General features: G+C 34.2%; 2 protein-coding genes across 2 annotated transcripts; both read right to left on the bottom strand.

Annotated features, from left to right (window-relative positions):
- Window positions 1–826: 826 nt before the first annotated feature.
- On the bottom strand, window positions 827–8,995 carry LOC139146174 (sentrin-specific protease 1-like). The gene is made up of 11 exons (XM_070717583.1): window positions 8,839–8,995; window positions 8,222–8,251; window positions 7,729–7,786; window positions 7,326–7,430; window positions 6,401–6,499; window positions 5,874–5,957; window positions 5,472–5,534; window positions 4,424–4,492; window positions 3,777–3,852; window positions 2,692–2,760; window positions 827–2,071 (listed from the first exon to the last, which is right to left on the bottom strand). Exons 1-11 carry the CDS (start codon window positions 8,993–8,995, stop codon window positions 1,931–1,933), a joined length of 951 nt encoding a protein of 316 aa, XP_070573684.1. The 3' UTR covers window positions 827–1,930.
- Window positions 8,996–10,718: 1,723 nt separating this feature from the next.
- Window positions 10,719–17,762, bottom strand: LOC139145324 (sentrin-specific protease 6-like). The gene is made up of 11 exons (XM_070716414.1): window positions 17,569–17,762; window positions 16,946–16,975; window positions 16,452–16,509; window positions 16,049–16,153; window positions 15,127–15,225; window positions 14,599–14,682; window positions 14,196–14,259; window positions 13,162–13,230; window positions 12,533–12,608; window positions 11,443–11,511; window positions 10,719–10,820 (listed from the first exon to the last, which is right to left on the bottom strand). Exons 1-7 carry the CDS (start codon window positions 17,723–17,725, stop codon window positions 14,223–14,225), a joined length of 570 nt encoding a protein of 189 aa, XP_070572515.1. The 5' UTR covers window positions 17,726–17,762; the 3' UTR covers window positions 10,719–10,820; window positions 11,443–11,511; window positions 12,533–12,608; window positions 13,162–13,230; window positions 14,196–14,222.
- Between the last annotated feature and the right edge of the window lie 602 nt (window positions 17,763–18,364).

Raw genomic sequence — 18,364 nt, 5'->3', positions numbered from 1 at the left:
CTAGAGTTGGGTCGCATAGGACGAGAGGCGAATGAAGTCGGCCAGAGTTGAGTCGCATTGAGCGAGAGTCGAATGAAGTCGGCCAGAGTTGAGTCGCATTGAGCGAGAGTCGAATGAAGTCGGCCAGAGTTGGGTCGCATTGAGCGAGAGCCGAATGAAGTCGGCCAGAGTTGGGTCGCATTGAGCGAGAGCCGAATGAAGTCGGCCAGAGTTGGGTCGCATTGAGCGAGAGCCGAATGAAGTCGGCCAGAGTTGGGTCGCATTAAGCGAGAGCCGAATGAAGTCGGCCAGAGTTGGGTCGCATTGAGCGAGAGCCGAATGAAGTCGGCCAGAGTTGGGTCGCATTGGGCGAGAGCCGAATGAAGTTTGGCTCAAAATGTAAGGTGTTAATTTTGGCATGGATCACGCGCCATAGTAGTCTAGTTTATTCAGCGTCCACGCCTACGCTAGACTTCGAATCCGGCAGAAACTAACTCTGCTGCGCGTTCCATTAATCGCAAGGAAATCTGGCCTTGGCTGTCAAATTCCAAATATGTTTGTATGAAATAGGAGAGACACACGAGAAACTATTACAAAAGATTTTTTTAGAAATTCACCGACTTCAACCAAGTCTTCAACCTATATACCGGTATATCTCTGAATTATGAAAGTAGTTAGGCTGAATGTCACGTTGAAAAATAAGTCTGATATTTTAAAGTAACGCACCTGAACACCTGAATGGTTTGCCGAAAAATTTCAAACATTCAGATATCTCTGATTGATATATATATATATATATATATATATATATATATATATATATATATATATATATATATATTATATATACTGTTTGATATATCATAGTTTCATGCTTGTAGGGGGCTCTGAAAAATATCTCTTATTATTATTAAAGTTATGCACCCTATGGGCGCGACGAAAAATGCAACTGAATGATGAAATTTGTGGCCGGCATGATGCATTTTAGGCTAGTATGTGCCCGTGTCGAAATTCAAAAACACACTGACCCCCCCCCCCCCAATTTGGTATTTCATAAATATTATGACCCCACTATCATCAGGGTGACCCCCTAAAAATTCACCCACCCCCCTGGCCGAAGACACTGACCAGTCCCTGACCTCCTTTTCAATTACCACTGTTAACAAATGAACATAACATTACATTCAACTGTAGAATGATCCATAACCCCTTTTGAATTACCATTGTTAACATTTTAACATAACATTACATATAAAAGTATAAACATAAAGTGCCACATTACAACATGTGACCATACATCTACTCAGACATACATATGCACATATACATACACTCATACACAACCAAATAAACACAACCACACACACACATGCACACCCACACATCCATGCATACTTGAAGTAGCCAGCGACCAACACCATGATTCATTAAAACCGTTTCAGATGCCATTCCTCTCCTCCGATTGTTTTCGTTACAGTCCTCCTCTTCTTGTCTAATTTCACCTTCGCTGTAACCCTAGTGGGGACCCATACAGGTGCTACCATTCCGGGTCAGAATGGCCCTGGAGCTCATGATACACTCAGGGCAGGGTGGCTCATGTCCCTGTATAGACCTACATTTGTAAGTCTACTCATTACCCTACCTGTAACCCTAGGCCGGGACCCATTCAGGTGCTACCATTCTGGGTTGGAATGGACCTGGAGCTAGTGATTGTGGGCAGGGTGGCTCACATCCCTAGTGTAGACCAGGCCTGTGGTCTACTCACTACCCTACCTGTAACCCTAGGCGTGGGACCCATTCAGGTGCTACCATTCTGGGTTGGAATGGACCTGGAGCTGGTGATTGTGGGCAGGGTGGCTCATGTCCCTGTACAAACCATACCATTATTTGCGTGTATAGTTTGTTCACTACCCAAAAAGAAAAAAAAAATTACCAAATTGTATTAAGATGATCAGTTCAAGGTTGCCCTTATGTTCTTGATAGTCTCCTGTAGGTTATGTCTTGCTGTTGTCTGTACATCATCGCCGTTCACAATATTTTCCAAGGATAAATTGGACAAGCACTCATGGTTCTTCTCATCCTGAATTTTACCCTAAATAGAGTTTAGAAACGTAATAGAATTTAATATGTTTGATATGTATTTTTATGGCATTCTCTGGTATCTTTGTATCTTATACTACATAGTAGCCCAAGTAACACCTCAGTTATCATTGAATTGAAGTGCATAGGCATGAGTAAAGAATTAATCTTGTGAAAGCTAAATATAGATTTCAGAAAAAATATTTTTTTCATTAACCAAATTCAATTATTGTATTCCATTTTACATGTTAAAAAGTAGAAAACACATTTTTATATGTTGATATGCAAAATAGCAAAAAATCATCCTTGTGTCTTTGCTTACATACAGGTATTCTCTGACTGTATTTTCCCGTACACACACACACAACCTTAAAGGGATACTTCTGATACCAATTTAAATGTAATATTCACTTACAAAATGATAAAAATCATAATATATTGGATTTAAACCGTGTGTACGACATATCCAGTTGTACTATTCACGTGCTCTGTTCGTGAAAAGTACTACCGCATGATATGCCCCCTCACTAGTTAAAGCAATTTCATTGTCCTTCACAGCCAGGTCATGTGGTTCTGTTATGGTATCATTATGACTATAAATAATATAGCTTTACATAAAATGAGCAAACTCACCTTCAATAAACTTTCTGCATATGCAATTACAAACATTCCACAGTCAAAACTGTTCTTTTGCACAGGTACCTGGAATGGAAATAGTGTTTTTTAAATGGAAGTTTGGTTTGAATGAATTTCTGTAAAGTACATTCAGTGTAAACTGACAGTGTCCCCCAGTTTCTATGTGACAATGTAACAACGTAGCCGGCTATTGAACCACTCTTTTTTGCGGAGTGGAGATTTAGCCGAGTGGTTCTGTCTGTGGCCTCTCAGCTAGGCGACTGGTGCCGTATGTTGTGGGTTCGAATCCGATTGAAAACTATCCGTATTTTCATGTCTACTACATGTATTTATAGGTTAATCATTTTAAACACCATAATACTATACAGTGCAACTTCTTAAATATGACTGATTTCCGATTTAGCACAATTATTTTTTATTTCATTGTCAATTCTGTTTAGCTAATGAAATTCCAATATATGTGGCTTACATAGTACAATTAATTACCAACAATTCAGTTTGATTTGTACACAAGGATAGAATTTTTATAACTTATTCAATTCTGCTGGAAAGCAACTATAAAAACTCTAGATAATTGATAAAATATATTGATTAAAAGTATATTTAAATATTTCTGTATAAACTTCAAAGAGACTGTTAAATAACCTTGAAAGTCACATTCTGCAGGTACTACAAATGCCATTACCTTTAGGAAGCCATTTATGACAAACTGAATGGATCATTCTCTTTGAAAAGTCAGCATATAATTTGTTTTGTCTTTCTATTTGGAAAAAATCAATATCTTCTTATTTCGTAAAACATGTGCAACTAGTCTTCCCACTTTCCATCAGGTTATACTGTATGGCTGAAGACACAATTAGTGGAAAATTTTGCAAAAATACTATCTTCTCTCTCATACTTTTCTAAATCATTAAAAGTGGGAATTGAGAAGAATGGTATTCATAAAAGTATAATTTCTGCATTTAAAAAAACTAGTTTGTGAATTTGTCTACATATAGGAAATGCAGTAGACTTCACCGAGGAGTCTTTGTGTGTGTACAAATCATTTTGAATTATGGGTAATCCCCAGTATTGTTGCTTACCTTTGGAAAGCGAATGTTTACGTCCTTCAAGTCTATACTATAATTGTATGCATTTTCCCATTCTACCTCCATAAATCTGAAAAAAAAGCAGCACTTTTGATAGATTACATAGAGAAAAGAAACAAGTCTTTGTAATATGTGTGCATATATACCGGTATGTAGTGTGCATGTCGCTCATGAATTGGAAACTTTATGATCAGTTGAGATTGGTTAATCAGCAATACATGTACAGAGATGATAGACAACTTGTCCTTTATTAAATCATTATAAATAGGTATAATACAGTGGTTGACAAAGATGTAGTTTTTCAGATCATAAAATTGCAATCACATTAGATTATTCATCTGAAAACTTAAATACGCAATGTATCAACTTGGAACTTCCTTCTGTTTTAAAAACGTCTCTCACGTTATAAAATGTCGCAAACTGTATGTTGTTTATTCTTATGATTCTGTGTTTCAATGGTTCTACTTTAGTGTTATCACTCAAAATGCTGGGCAAGGTCATGTGTCTGTGTCATAATGCTGTCAAATTCAAGCACTTCAAACAGACAAGTTTGATGTAGTTACTACCGGGGGTATTTCAATGAACCTTCAACAGTTTAAGTCCTAGGCCATCTTAGCATATCACAATACCGGTATACTTACTGAAGTATTTCTCTGGCAGCATCTTCTCCATCGTCTCCTCCAAGTGAATCCAGTACAGTGACCTCCAATCTGAATGAGAATGACATTTTCAATTTTTCGTGATCTCTGTCATTTCTAGAAAAGACTAAATACCTGATGTATTGAATGACAGATGTATTTGTAATGTTCTGATGTTCACCTAAAGGTAGAAGCGTTCTATTTTTCGGAGTTGGAGGGGTGGGGGGGGGGGGGTGGAAGAGGATGAAAAGAGTATATCAGCAAACTTATTTCCCTGTTATTGTGACAGCAAAACGTTTTTTATCATTAAACCTATATTTTTCCACGGTACCATAAATTAACAACAATTCTCTTTGATTTGTATGATTGAATATTAACATTTCTTATAATTTTTTATTTCTGCAAATAAGCATCAATGTGCAGCATCAGAAAAATTGGTAAATAATACCAAGTAAAAAATAGTAGAAAATTTTACAAAAAAGCTATCTCCTCTCTAAATCATTCATAATTATCTAAATCAATGAAAATGAGAATCAAGAAGAATGACATGCGTAAAAGTACGTTTTCAGCACGTTTACAAGTAGAAAAGAATTTTTCTACACATGGAAGACATAGTAGACTTAAAGGGACAACGTCGGCAAATTTTCATGAATTTTGTTTGTTATGAGATGCTACTTATGTTATTTGACATATGACATATGAAAGATACTGAATGAATGGGTGATCATGCATATATTCAACCCCAGTTTTGGACATGATACATGAAACCATCACGAGAATGAATTAATGGTCATGACCATTAATTAATTTTCGTGCTGGTTTCATTTAATTTGTCTAAAACCAGGGTCGAATATATGCATGGTCACCCATTCATTCAGTATCTTGCAACATGTCAAATAATATAAGTAGTATCTTGCATCAAACAAAATTCATGAAAAATTGCCAACGTTGTCCCTTTAGCCGAGGATTTATTGATGATACAAAACATAATGAACAATGGGAAATATAATACAGCATTGTGAATGTGTTGTGAATAATATAAGATTCTTACCTATTTGAGCTGTTCAGTTGATGAATTCTACATAAGTCAAAAATAATTAATATCCAGTGACCTCTGAAAGAAACAGACGTGCTGTTAATATACAGTATATTTTTTGGAATATTTTCGATTGTCATAAATGTGTTCCATATTTGAAGCAGTTTCATACCTGATGTAGCAGTGTTTCAATGTGCAGATTGAGGTAGATAGATAAACAATTATTGAATCACAATTATTTAAACATATTTATAGACAGATGATTGCTTATTATTGTTATTGGTGATCCTATAAGTTTTCAAAAAATACTAGCTACAATAATGTTGTGTGTTTAGAAAACATTAGTTCTTTCTCCGTTTGTCCAAAAATTACCATTTCAAATTATTTGTTACACCTGTTCTTGAACTTATTACTTACCCAGTGTTGCATGGTACAAGAATATATTTTCTTGTAAACAGTACATCAGTTGGAACCTGTCTTCTTGCCGATTTCCATATATCTCTGAAAAATTAAAATTTGTTCCAAATAAAGTGAAATGGTCAAATTCCTCCAAGGTAGAATTCTACAATTTCAAAAATTTTTGTATATGTCTTTTGGTTGTCTTTATAGCTTCCCTTTCATAAATACAGAGATAAAGATATATGTTGGTTGACAGGCCATTGTTCAAAACATTTTCACTTGTTATGTACAATTATTCACAGTGTCTAAATGGTAATCATGTGATGAGAACAATCCCACATTGTAATTATTCGTATTATTTTCTAAGAAACAAGACTTGTTTTCTGTTGCAATACTGAGCATTGCATCACTCTCAGACCGAGTCAACTTATCATGGTTTTATGGATACAGTCTCATTCAACTTTTAGACTTTGATGTAAAACTAATTTCAATTGGTAGACATACCGGTATAAACATACATCTACCGGTATAGGCAGTATACTTACCGAGGTGATCTTGTCTTGCCCTTTAACGCCTGGTAGAATGTTGTTGGAATAATCACACTCGTTGAATTTATTTCTTTGCTTGCGTTGTTATGATGATAGCTAATTGCAATAAACAAAGTTGTACAATACAATATTACAGTTAAACTACAGTTAATATTTCCCGCCCCTCAATGTTGTAATTTTCATATTTTTAAGGTACATACCAAAAAATTCAATTGCAAATAGATTTCCTTTTCATAATAAGTATGTCAAACCATCATAAAGTAAATGTTTTTGTTTACAGTGATGGGTAATAAGGAAAAAAAAGTCAGAGTTGACCTATCATACTGTTAACAATTCACTTGTGATTTTTTTTGTGCAGAGACAATGACAACTTTACACTATTGATATTTACTTTAGACAGGTTATTGTAACTAGAGCAATGCCATTTTATTTGTGATTTTCACCTTTTCTATCTGAATTCTTACATGTCTGTAGTTTTGGTATGTATAACACTTCTAAGAAAGTCTTTTGCAAATGTTCAGGTAAAATGACAAAAGTTATGGCAGTGCTATCATTTCAACACATTTAGTAAAAATGTTGCTCGACAAATAAGAAATCCATATAAATGCAATCCTTACTGTTCAAATGAGTAAAATATAACGGCTATTTAATGCTATAAAGCACACACTATGAGAGTAAACCATGAGATTTTGACCAGTTCACAACATATATGCATGAGCTATAGCAAGTGCATATATTGAGGTGAACTTGTCAAAACATACCGTAGTTGTATACTGTTGCTGGGTGTGCTTTACTGTTATTACAATCATATCATCTCGACAAAACAGATTACTGTACCGTATTTGCATCATCAATATACCAATAGGATATAAGAATATGTATAACATTGTCTACCTTTTAGTTTGAGATTCAAGATACTTACTGTAGTGCAAAGTCTATAATGCTCCCATTAATCCAAGCACCCGGGTTAAGTGTTTGAATATCTTCAGTTGTAAGTGATTCTAATAATCTCTGCCATCGTGTTAATCTTGATATTACATTAAAGGATTGGACAAAAAATAAATAATTGAATTTTTTAAATTTCATCAAATCATATGCAAGTACATGTATATTGTTGTCAACAACATAATGCAATACTTCACATTTTTAATCCATCATGCACAATGAATTTTATTGGTTGATGCATTTCTTCACAGATGATCTTAGTGATTCTGGTATTGGTTTTTTGTTTTCAAAAAAAAAATGAATGGTGTGGCTATATGTGAGCCTGTTGCTTGACAGCAACATGGAAATGCATTATGAGATACAAATAAATGACTGATTACCTTGGTCTATCTCTATTCCCGGTCTCTTCATTTTCGTCATCAGTAATTATAATTACATCTAAAAAGATGGTATATAAATCTGTTTCAGTATTATTCTATAGTATATCACATTGTTTACAAAGACTTGTACTTGAAATTATAAATGAGCATATCAGTACTGTTATGTATGTCATTTCCCCCCACACTCATCATGACCCGAGTTTCATTAGTCTAGAACATTCTTAAGGTCGCTGCCCTTAACGACCTCACAACCTTGAATTCAATTAGCCATGTTTGGTTGTTCTGGAAATTTAATTAGTTGCGTAAGAGAGATAATTTTAGAACAGTAATTAGCGCATGCCAATAAAAGTTCTGGATTGTTCTTATATGCTCTCATGTAAGCACATGGGTATAAATACCAAAAGCTGGCTCACTAAGGTTAATTGTTATTCATCAAAGATAAAATTTTATAGCAATGTTGTTCAATTCATAAATAGATAGGGCCTTTATTTACCTTGTTTGTAACTTCGTTGTGCTTTTCTTCCTGGAAAGAAGAGTAAAATAAAGAGTAAATGACTTAAAATAAATTCATGAAATATGTCTTGGATCACAGTGCTGTGAAAAGTGGAATCTAAAGGGATCACAACAAAGTATGTTTGCTGGAAGAACATTCTTAACATAAATCATAAGTTTGGCAAAAATGAGACGGAATATTTTAGTTTTAGCAAACTATATAGTCAGTATGTGTGTTTGTGAAAATGTTAAATAAAGAGACACTCAATGTTTACTTTATAATAGCGCTGTTCACGGTACAGGTTGTTACTAAATATAGCTGTACGCGTGCGACATCGAACACGCAGCTTGAAATGCGGACAAATTTTATCAATGTTGCATGCGTGGCTGTCTTTGCAGCTTGTACTCTGAGTCGTGAATATGTTTTTTAGTATTTACTGTTACACTAGCAGTCGCCCACTGTGATGTATTTTCGTCGTTCTTGCACGGGTAATTTTCAAAAGCGTAATCTAAAAATGCGGACAAATATTTATTTTTGCATATTAATGAGAGAACAGTGACGTAAACTGTGAACGGCCCTATTAACAATCAAACCATCAAAAATGTTTAAATTCTTACCTTTATTACTCAAAGTTTGTCGTTTTCTCTTCGTAGTGATAAAACCTTGTTCCAGTGCTAAACCTCCTTCACAGTCACTTGGAAGATGTTGACAGGCACTCTGGTTGATTGATTTGAGATGATCGTAAATTGATTGTAGGACGGCCTCATCTTTCATAAGATACGTAAAGTTCCTAAGTTTATCTAGTTGTTCTCTGCACTGGACGGCAAAGGATAGATGTTTACTTTCTGTAGTGGTTACGTACTGGTCATCTGGTTAGCATTGGGAATGTTCTCTGAATCTAGGTGATTTCTACTTCTCTCGTCATTGTCACTTGGAGTTGATGTCAGGGAATGTGATGCAGCCATGTATTCACTGGGTACGTCAAGCTGAAAGTACATACTGTCTCTGTACAAAGGTGATAATTTGTTCCAGCCCCATGAAGGAAAGTGATTGAAGATAGCCAGAAAATGTTTGCATAACCAATGTGTTCTCTTCCAGTCGTGGCATTCACAGGAAGGCATAGCGTTCTCATTTCCAAAGTTTACATGGTATTTCTCCTCTCTTGATTCACTTGCTATCACAAAATGTCCTTCTTGTATCTCTTTTATGTCTGTCTCTTTGATGTGGATGGCATTTCGATATCTGCTACAAATGTGGTTCACCATTTCCCTTGGCCGGTTCTGCAGGAAGGCAGGAATTTCTTCATTGTACTTCTTGAAACTTGCACAACATTTTATGTTTTCTTCTCTGTATCTGAAAAAGGGCAATTAAAAGACGTCTAAAGATGCCCAAGTATAATCATTGGTTTTACTCATCATGACTATAAGATATGCAGTTCATGTCATTTTTAAATTGGCGATGCTACTGTGACACCATAAAATCATTTCGAATGATTAGACAATCACTGATTGGATTACGTTATCATTAACCCTTTTCCTGCCAAGTCCATATTTCAACATCAGGTCAAGATGGTTAAAATTAATGAAACACAACATATTCCATGTGATGCACTTTAACATAATACTGTAATAGAAGGCTGTTGAAAACATAAATACTATAAACTTTATTTTTATTGGACTGAAGATGCTATAACAGGCCAAGCCAAGTGGGTGAAAATATGTCATGTTTTGGCTCAATACCACTTTATACAGACTTGGCTGATGAGGAAGTGATACTGTCTGGAAGGAAAGTAAAACAGCAACCAAGATATTTGCATTACATTCCGATTACCCCTTTCTTAAAGATCCATTAACTATAACTTTCATCAGTTTTTTAATTTTATATGTTCTGTGTATCATCTGCAGTTTCTGGTTTGAATCCCTGAACCATGGAGAAATTACTAATATTTAGCTTATAAATATACCCTATATGAGTATAATCGGCATTGTTATTGTTTACACTTTGTATTCAGGTCCAGACTAGAATACATTTATCAACAATAACAATGGTCATTTCAAATATACAGGCTGTGTTGGCAAGCAAGACACCGGGCATTGGTCATGATGATCTGATTATAGGTAAATTTGTAGTTGATACATTGAAACAGAGTAGTGAATAATTTGTCAGAATTTACAGCTAATGTCCCTTTAATTTTATGTGGAAGAAGTTTTTATAGTTGCCATATCTGAGAAAATGGTGTTTTCTGAATGATCTGTGTAGATACGCAATTTATATTTACCAAGACTTCTGGCCAGAGTCAGGGCATCAAATTGAAAGCAATACATTGAGTTTGGTTGTTTGAGCCATAAAAGGAATCGACATGACTGCTTACCTATTGTAAGATGATGGAAAGTACTGCTCCACAATCACTGTTATCATTCCACTTAGTGTTCTGTCGTTGTATTCCCTTAGATAATCATATTTAAATGCTCGATTCTGTCTTTCTATTCCACTCCTGTAGGTTATGTCTTGCTGTTGTCTGTACATCATCGCCGTTCACAATATTTTCCAAGGATAAATTGGACAAGCACTCATGGTTCTTCTCATCCTGAATTTTACCCTAAATAGAGTTTAGAAACGTAATAGAATTTAATATGTTTGATATGTATTTTTATGGCATTCTCTGGTATCTTTGTATCTTATACTACATAGTAGCCCAAGTAACACCTCAGTTATCATTGAATTGAAGTGCATAGGCATGAGTAAAGAATTAATCTTGTGAAAGCTAAATATAGATTTCAGAAAAAATATTTTTTTCATTAACCAAATTCAATTATTGTATTCCATTTTACATGTTAAAAAGTAGAAAACACATTTTTATATGTTGATATGCAAAATAGCAAAAAATCATCCTTGTGTCTTTGCTTACATACAGGTATTCTCTGACTGTATTTTCCCCAGTACACACACACGTAACCTTAAAGGGATACTTCTGATACCAATTTAAATGTAATATTCACTTACAAAATGATAAAAATCATAATATATTGGATTTAAACCGTGTGTACGACATATCCAGTTGTACTATTCACGTGCTCTGTTCGTGAAAAGTACTACCGCATGATATGCCCCCTCACTAGTTAAAGCAATTTCATTGTCCTTCACAGCCAGGTCATGTGGTTCTGTTATGGTATCATTATGACTATAAATAATATAGCTTTACATAAAATGAGCAAACTCACCTTCAATAAACTTTCTGCATATGCAATTACAAACATTCCACAGTCAAAACTGTTCTTTTGCACAGGTACCTGGAATGGAAATAGTGTTTTTTTAAATGGAAGTTTGGTTTGAATGAATTTCTGTAAAGTACATTCAGTGTAAACTGACAGTGTCCCCCAGTTTTTATGTGACAATGTAACAACGTAGCCGGCTATTGAACCACTCTTTTTTGCGGAGTGGAGATTTAGCCGAGTGGTTCTGTCTGTGGCCTCTCAGCTAGGCGACTGGTGCCGTATGTTGTGGGTTCGAATCCGATTGAAAACTATCCGTATTTTCATGTCTACTACATGTATTTATAGGTTAATCATTTTAAACACCATAATACTATACAGTGCAACTTCTTAAATATGACTGATTTCCGATTTAGCACAATTATTTTTTATTTCATTGTCAATTCTGTTTAGCTAATGAAATTCCAATAAATGTGGCTTACATAGTACAATTAATTACCAACAATTCAGTTTGACTTGTACACAAGGATAGAATTTTATAACTTATTCAATTCTGCTGGAAAGCAACTATAAAAACTCTAGATAATTGATAAAATATATTGATTAAAAGTATATTTAAATATTTCTGTATAAACTTCAAAGAGACTGTTAAATAACCTTGAAAGTCACATTCTGCAGGTACTACAAATGCCATTACCTTTAGGAAGCCATTTATGACAAACTGAATGGATCATTCTCTTTGAAAAGTCAGCATGTAATTTTGTTTTGTCTTTCTATTTGGAAAAAATCAATATCTTCTTATTTCGTAAAACATGTGCAACTAGTCTTCCCACTTTCCATCAGGTTATACTGTATGGCTGAAGACACAATTAGTGGAAAATTTTGCAAAAATACTATCTTCTTCTCTCTCATACTTTTCTAAATCATTAAAAGTGGGAATTGAGAAGAATGGTATTCATAAAAGTATAATTTCTGCATTTAAAAAAAACTAGTTTGTGAATTTGTCTACATATAGGAAACGCGGTAGACTTCACCGAGGAGTCTTTGTGTGTGTACAAATCATTTTGAATTATGGGTAATCTCCAGTATTGTTGCTTACCTTTGGAAAGCGAATGTTTACGTCCTTCAAGTCTATACTATAATTGTATGCATTTTCCCATTCTACCTCCATAAATCTGAAAAAAAAGCAGCAGCACTTTTGATAGATTACATAGAGAAAAGAAACAAGTCTTCGTAATATGTGTGCATATATACCGGTATGTAGTGTGCATGTCACTCATGAATTGGAAACTTTATGATCAGTTGAGATTGGTTAATCAGCAATACATGTACATAGATGATAGACAACTTGTCCTTTATCAAATCATTATAAATAGGTATAATACAGTGGTTGACAAAGATGTATTTTTTCAGATCATAAAATTGCAATCACATTAGATTATTCATCTGAAATCTTAAATACGCAATGTATCAACTTGGAACTTCCTTCTGTTTTTAAAAACGTCTCTCACATTATAAAATGTCGCAAACTGTATGATTCTGTGTTTCAATGGTTCTACTGTAGTGTTATCACTCAAAATGCTGGGCAAGGTCATGTGTCTGTGTCATAATGCTGTCAAATTCAAGCACTTCAAACAGACAAGTTTGATGTAGTTACTACCTGGGGTATTTCAATGAACCTCAACAGTTTAAGTCCTAGGCCGTCTTAGCATATCACAATATACTTACTGAAGTATTTCTCTGGCAGCATCTTCTCCATCGTCTCCTCCAAGTGAATCAAGTACAGTGACCTCCAATCTGAATGAGAATGACATTTTAAATTTTTCGTGATTTCTGTCATTTCTAGAAAAGACTAAATACCTGATGTATTGAATGACAGATGTATATGTAATGTTCTGATGTTCACCTAAAGGAGAAGCGTTCTATTTTTCGGAGTTGGAGGGGTTGGGGGGTGGAAGAGGATGAAAAGAGTATATCAGCAAACTTATTTTCCCTGTTATTGTGACAGCAAAACGTTTTTTATCATTAAACCTATATTTTTCCACGGTACCATAAATTAACAACAATTCTCTTTGATTTGTACGATTGAATGCTAACATTTCTTATAATTTTTTATTTCTGCAAATAAGCATCAATGTGCAGCATCAGAAAAATTGGTAAATAATACCAAGTAAAAAATAGTAGAAAATTTTACAAAAAAGCTATCTCCTCTCTAAATCATTCATAATTATCTAAATCAATGAAAATGAGAATCAAGAAGAATGACATGCGTAAAAGTACGTTTTCAGCACGTTTACAAGTAGAAAAGAATTTTTCTACACATGGAAGACATAGTAGACTTAAAGGGACAACGTCGGCAAATTTTCATGAATTTTGTTTGTTATGAGATGCCACTTATGTTATTTGACATATTGAAAGATACTGAATGAATGGGTGATCATGCATATATTCAACCCCAGTTTTGGACATGATACATGAAACCATCACGAGAATGAATTAATGGTCATGACCATTAATTAATGTTCGTGCTGGTTTCATTTAATTTGTCTAAAACCAGGGTCGAATATATGCATGGTCACCCATTCATTCAGTATCTTGCAACATGTCAAATAATAAGTAGTATCTTGCATCAAACAAAATTCATGAAAAATTGCCAACGTTGTCCCTTTAGCCGAGGATTTATTGATGATACAAAACATAATGAACAATGGGAAATATAATACAGCATTGTGAATGTGTTGTGAATAATATATGATTCTTACCTATTTGAGCTGTTCAGTTGATGAATTCTACAATAAGTCAAAAATAATTAATATCCAGTGACCTCTGAAATAAACAGACATGCTGTTAATATACAGTATATTTTTTGGAATATTTTCAATTGTCAAAAATGTGTTCCATATTTGAAGCAGTTTCATACCTGATGTAGCAGTGTTTCAATGTGCAGATTGAGGTAGATAGATAAACAATTATTGAATCACAATTATTTAAACATATTTATAGACAGATGATTGCTTATTATTGTTATTGGTGATCCTATAAGTTTTCAAAAAATACTAGCTACAATAATGTTGTGTGTTAAGAAAATATTAGTTCTTTCTTCGTTTGTCCAAAAATTACCATTTCAAATTATTTGTTACACCTGTTCTTGAACTTATTACTTACCCAGTGTTGCATGGTACAAGAATATATTTTCTTGTAAACAGTACATCAGTTGGAACCTGTCTTCTTGCCGATTTCCATATATCTCTGAAAAATTAAAAATTTGTTCCAAATAAAGTGAAATGGTCAAATTCCTCCAAGGTAGAATGCTACAATTTCAAATATTTTTGTATGTGTCTTTTGGTTGTCTTTATAGCTTCCCTTTCATAAATACAGAGATAAAGATATATATTGGTTGACAGGCCATTGTTCAAAACATTTTCACTTGTTATGTACAATTATTCACAGTGTCTAAATGGTAATCATGTGATGAAAACAATTCCACATTGTAATTATTCGTATTATTTTCTAAGAAACAAGACTTGTTTTCTGTTGCAATACTGACCATTGCATCACTCTCAGACCGGGTCAACTTATCATGGTTTTATGGATACAGTCTCATTCAACTTTTAGACTTTGATGTAAAACTAATTTCAATTGGTAGACATACCGGTATAAACATACATCTACCGGTATAGGCAGTTTACTTACCGAGGTGATCTTGTCTTGCCCTTTAACGCCTGGTAGAATGTTGTTGGAATAATCACACTCGTTGAATTTATTTCTTTGCTTGCGTTGTTATGATGATAGCTAATTGCAATAAACAAAGTTGTACAATACAATATTACAATTAAACTACAGTTAATATTTCCCGCCCCTCAATGTTGTAATTTTCATATTTTTAAGGTACATACCAAAAAATTCAATTGCAAATAGATTTCCTTTAATAAGTATGTCAAACCATCATAAAGTAAATGTTTTTGTTTACAGTGATGGGTAATAAGAAAAAAAAGAGTCAAAGTTGACCTATCATACTGTTAACAATTCACTTGTGATTTTTTTTGTGCAGAGACAATGACAACTTTACACTATTGATATTTACTGTAGACAGGTTATTGTAACTAGAGCAATGCCATTTTATTTGTGATTTTCACCTTTTCTATCTGAATTCTTACATGTCTGTAGTTTTGGTATGTATAACACTTCTAAGAAAGTCTTTTGCAAATGTTCAGGTAAAATGACAAAAGTTATGGCAGTGCTATCATTTCAACACATTTAGTAAAAATGTTGCTCGACAAATAAGAAATCCATATAAATGCAATCCTTACTGTTCAAATGAGTAAAATATAACGGCTATTTAATGCTATAAAGCACACACTATGAGAGTAAACCATGAGATTTGACCAGTTCACAACATATATGCATGAGCTATAGCAAGTGCATATATTGAGGTGAAACTTGTCAAAACATACCGTAGTTGTATACTGTTGCTGGGTGTGCTTTACTGTTATTACAATCATATCATCTCGACAAAACAGATTACTGTACCGTATTTGCATCATCAATATACCAATAGGATATAAGAATATGTATAACATTGTCTACCTTTTAGTTTGAGATTCAAGATACTTACTGTAGTGCAAAGTCTATAATGCTCCCATTAATCCAAGCACCCGGGTTAAGTGTTTGAATATCTTCAGTTGTAAGTGATTCTAATAATCTCTGCCATCGTGTTAATCTTGATATTACATTAAAGGATTGGACAAAAAATAAATAATTGAATTTTTTAAATTTCATCAAATCATATGCAAGTACATGTATATTGTTGTCAACAACATAATGCAATACTTCACATTTTTAATCCATCATGCACAATGAATTTTATTGGTTGATGCATTTCTTCACAGATGATCTTAGTGATTCTGGTATTGGTTTTTTGTTTTCAAAAAAAAAATGAATGGTGTGGCTATATGTGAGCCTGTTGCTTGACAGCAACATGGAAATGCATTATGAGATACAAATAAATGACTGATTACCTTGGTCTATCTCTATTCCCGGTCTCTTCATTTTCGTCATCAGTAATTATAATTACATCTAAAAAGATGGTATGTAAATCTGTTTCAGTATTAATCTATAGTATATCACATTGTTTACAAAGACTTGTACTTGAAATTATAAATGAGCATATCAGTACTGTTATGTATGTCATTTTCCCCCCACACTCATCATGACCCGAGTTTAATTAGTCCAGTACATTCTTAAGGTCACTGCCCTTAACGACCTCACAACCTGAATTCAATTAGCCATGTTTGGATTGTTCTGGAAATTTAATTAGTTGCGTAAGAGAGATAATTTTAGAACAGTAATTAGCGCATGTCAATAAAAGTTCTGGATTGTTCTTATATGCTCTCATGTAAGCACAAAGGTATAAATACCAAAAGCTGGCTCACTAAGGTTAATTGTTATTCATCAAAGATAAAATTTTATAGCAATGTTGTTCAATTCATAAATAGATAGGGCCTTTATTTACCTTGTTTGTAACTTCGTTGTGCTTTTCTTCCTGGAAAGAAGAGTAAAATAAAGAGTAAATGACTTAAAATAAATTCATGAAATATGTCTTGGATCACAGTGCTGTGAAAAGTGGAATCTAAAGGGATCACAACAAAGTATGTTTGCTGGAAGAACATTCTTAACATAAATCATAAGTTTGGCAAAAATGAGACGGAATATTTTAGTTTAAGCAAAATAATGTTATAGTCAGTATGTGTGTTTGTGAAAATGTTAAATAAAGAGACACTCAATGTTTACTTTATAATAGCGCTGTTCACGGTTACAGGTTTGTTACTAAATATAGCTGTACGCGTGCGACATCGAACACGCAGCTTGAAATGCGGACAAATTTTATCAATGTTGCATGCGTGGCTGTCTTTGCAGCTTGTACTCTGAGTCGTGAATATGTTTTTTAGTATTTACTGTTACACTAGCAGTCGCCCACTGTGATGTATTTTCGTCGTTCTTGCACGGGTAATTTTCAAAAGCGTAATCTAAAAATGCGGACAAATATTTATTTTTGCATATTAATGAGAGAACAGTGACGTAAACTGTGAACGGCCCTATTAACAATCAAACCATCAAAAATGTTTAAATTCTTACCTTTATTACTCAAAGTTTGTCGTTTTCTCTTCTTAGTGATAAAACCTTGTTCCAGTGCTAAACCTCCTTCACAGTCACTTGGAAGATGTTGACAGGCACTCTGGTTGATTGATTTGAGATGATCGTAAATTGATTGTAGGACGGCCTCATCTTTCATAAGATACGTAAAGTTCCTAAGTTTATCTAGTTGTTCTCTGCACTGGACGGCAAAGGATAGATGTTTACTTTCTGTAGTGGTTACGTACTGGTCATCTGGTTAGCATTGGGAATGTTCTCTGAATCTAGGTGATTTCTACTTCTCTCGTCATTGTCACTTGGAGTTGATGTCAGGGAATGTGATGCAGCCATGTATTCACTGGGTACGTCAAGCTGAAAGTACATACTGTCTCTGTACAAAGGTGATAATTTGTTCCAGCCCCATGAAGGAAAGTGATTGAAGATAGCCAGAAAATGTTTGCATAACCAATGTGTTCTCTTCCAGTCGTGGCATTCACAGGAAGGCATAGCGTTCTCATTTCCAAAGTTTACATGGTATTTCTCCTCTCTTGATTCACTTGCTATCACAAAATGTCCTTCTTGTATCTCTTTTATGTCTGTCTCTTTGATGTGGATGGCATTTCGATATCTGCTACAAATGTGGTTCACCATTTCCCTTGGCCGGTTCTGCAGGAAGGCAGGAATTTCTTCATTGTACTTCTTGAAACTTGCACAACATTTTATGTTTTCTTCTCTGTATCTGAAAAAGGGCAATTAAAAGACGTCTAAAGATGCCCAAGTATAATTATTGGTTTTACTC

Source organism: Ptychodera flava, chromosome 12 (assembly GCF_041260155.1).
Source record: "Ptychodera flava strain L36383 chromosome 12, AS_Pfla_20210202, whole genome shotgun sequence".
Lineage (NCBI taxonomy): Eukaryota > Metazoa > Hemichordata > Enteropneusta > Ptychoderidae > Ptychodera > Ptychodera flava.
Note: the sequence above shows the minus strand (reverse complement) of the source record. Positions and strands in the feature narration are given on the sequence as shown.

Excerpts from the sequence above, each read along its gene's own strand:
- LOC139146174 (XM_070717583.1), bottom strand. The coding sequence starts at position 8,995 with ATGAAAGATGAGGCCGTCCTACAATCAATTTACGATCATCTCAAATCA. Across the intron at positions 7,431-7,728 it reads GGGAATAGAGATAGACCAAG|ATTAACACGATGGCAGAGAT; the intron begins GTAATCAGTCAT and ends TGTAATATCAAG. Across the intron at positions 2,072-2,691 it reads ATGCAGAAAGTTTATTGAAG|GGTAAAATTCAGGATGAGAA; the intron begins GTGAGTTTGCTC and ends AACTCTATTTAG.
- LOC139145324 (XM_070716414.1), bottom strand. The coding sequence starts at position 17,725 with ATGAAAGATGAGGCCGTCCTACAATCAATTTACGATCATCTCAAATCA. Across the intron at positions 16,510-16,945 it reads ACAACGAAGTTACAAACAAG|ATGTAATTATAATTACTGAT; the intron begins GTAAATAAAGGC and ends CCATCTTTTTAG. Across the intron at positions 15,226-16,048 it reads ATTATAGACTTTGCACTACA|CTATCATCATAACAACGCAA; the intron begins GTAAGTATCTTG and ends TATTGCAATTAG.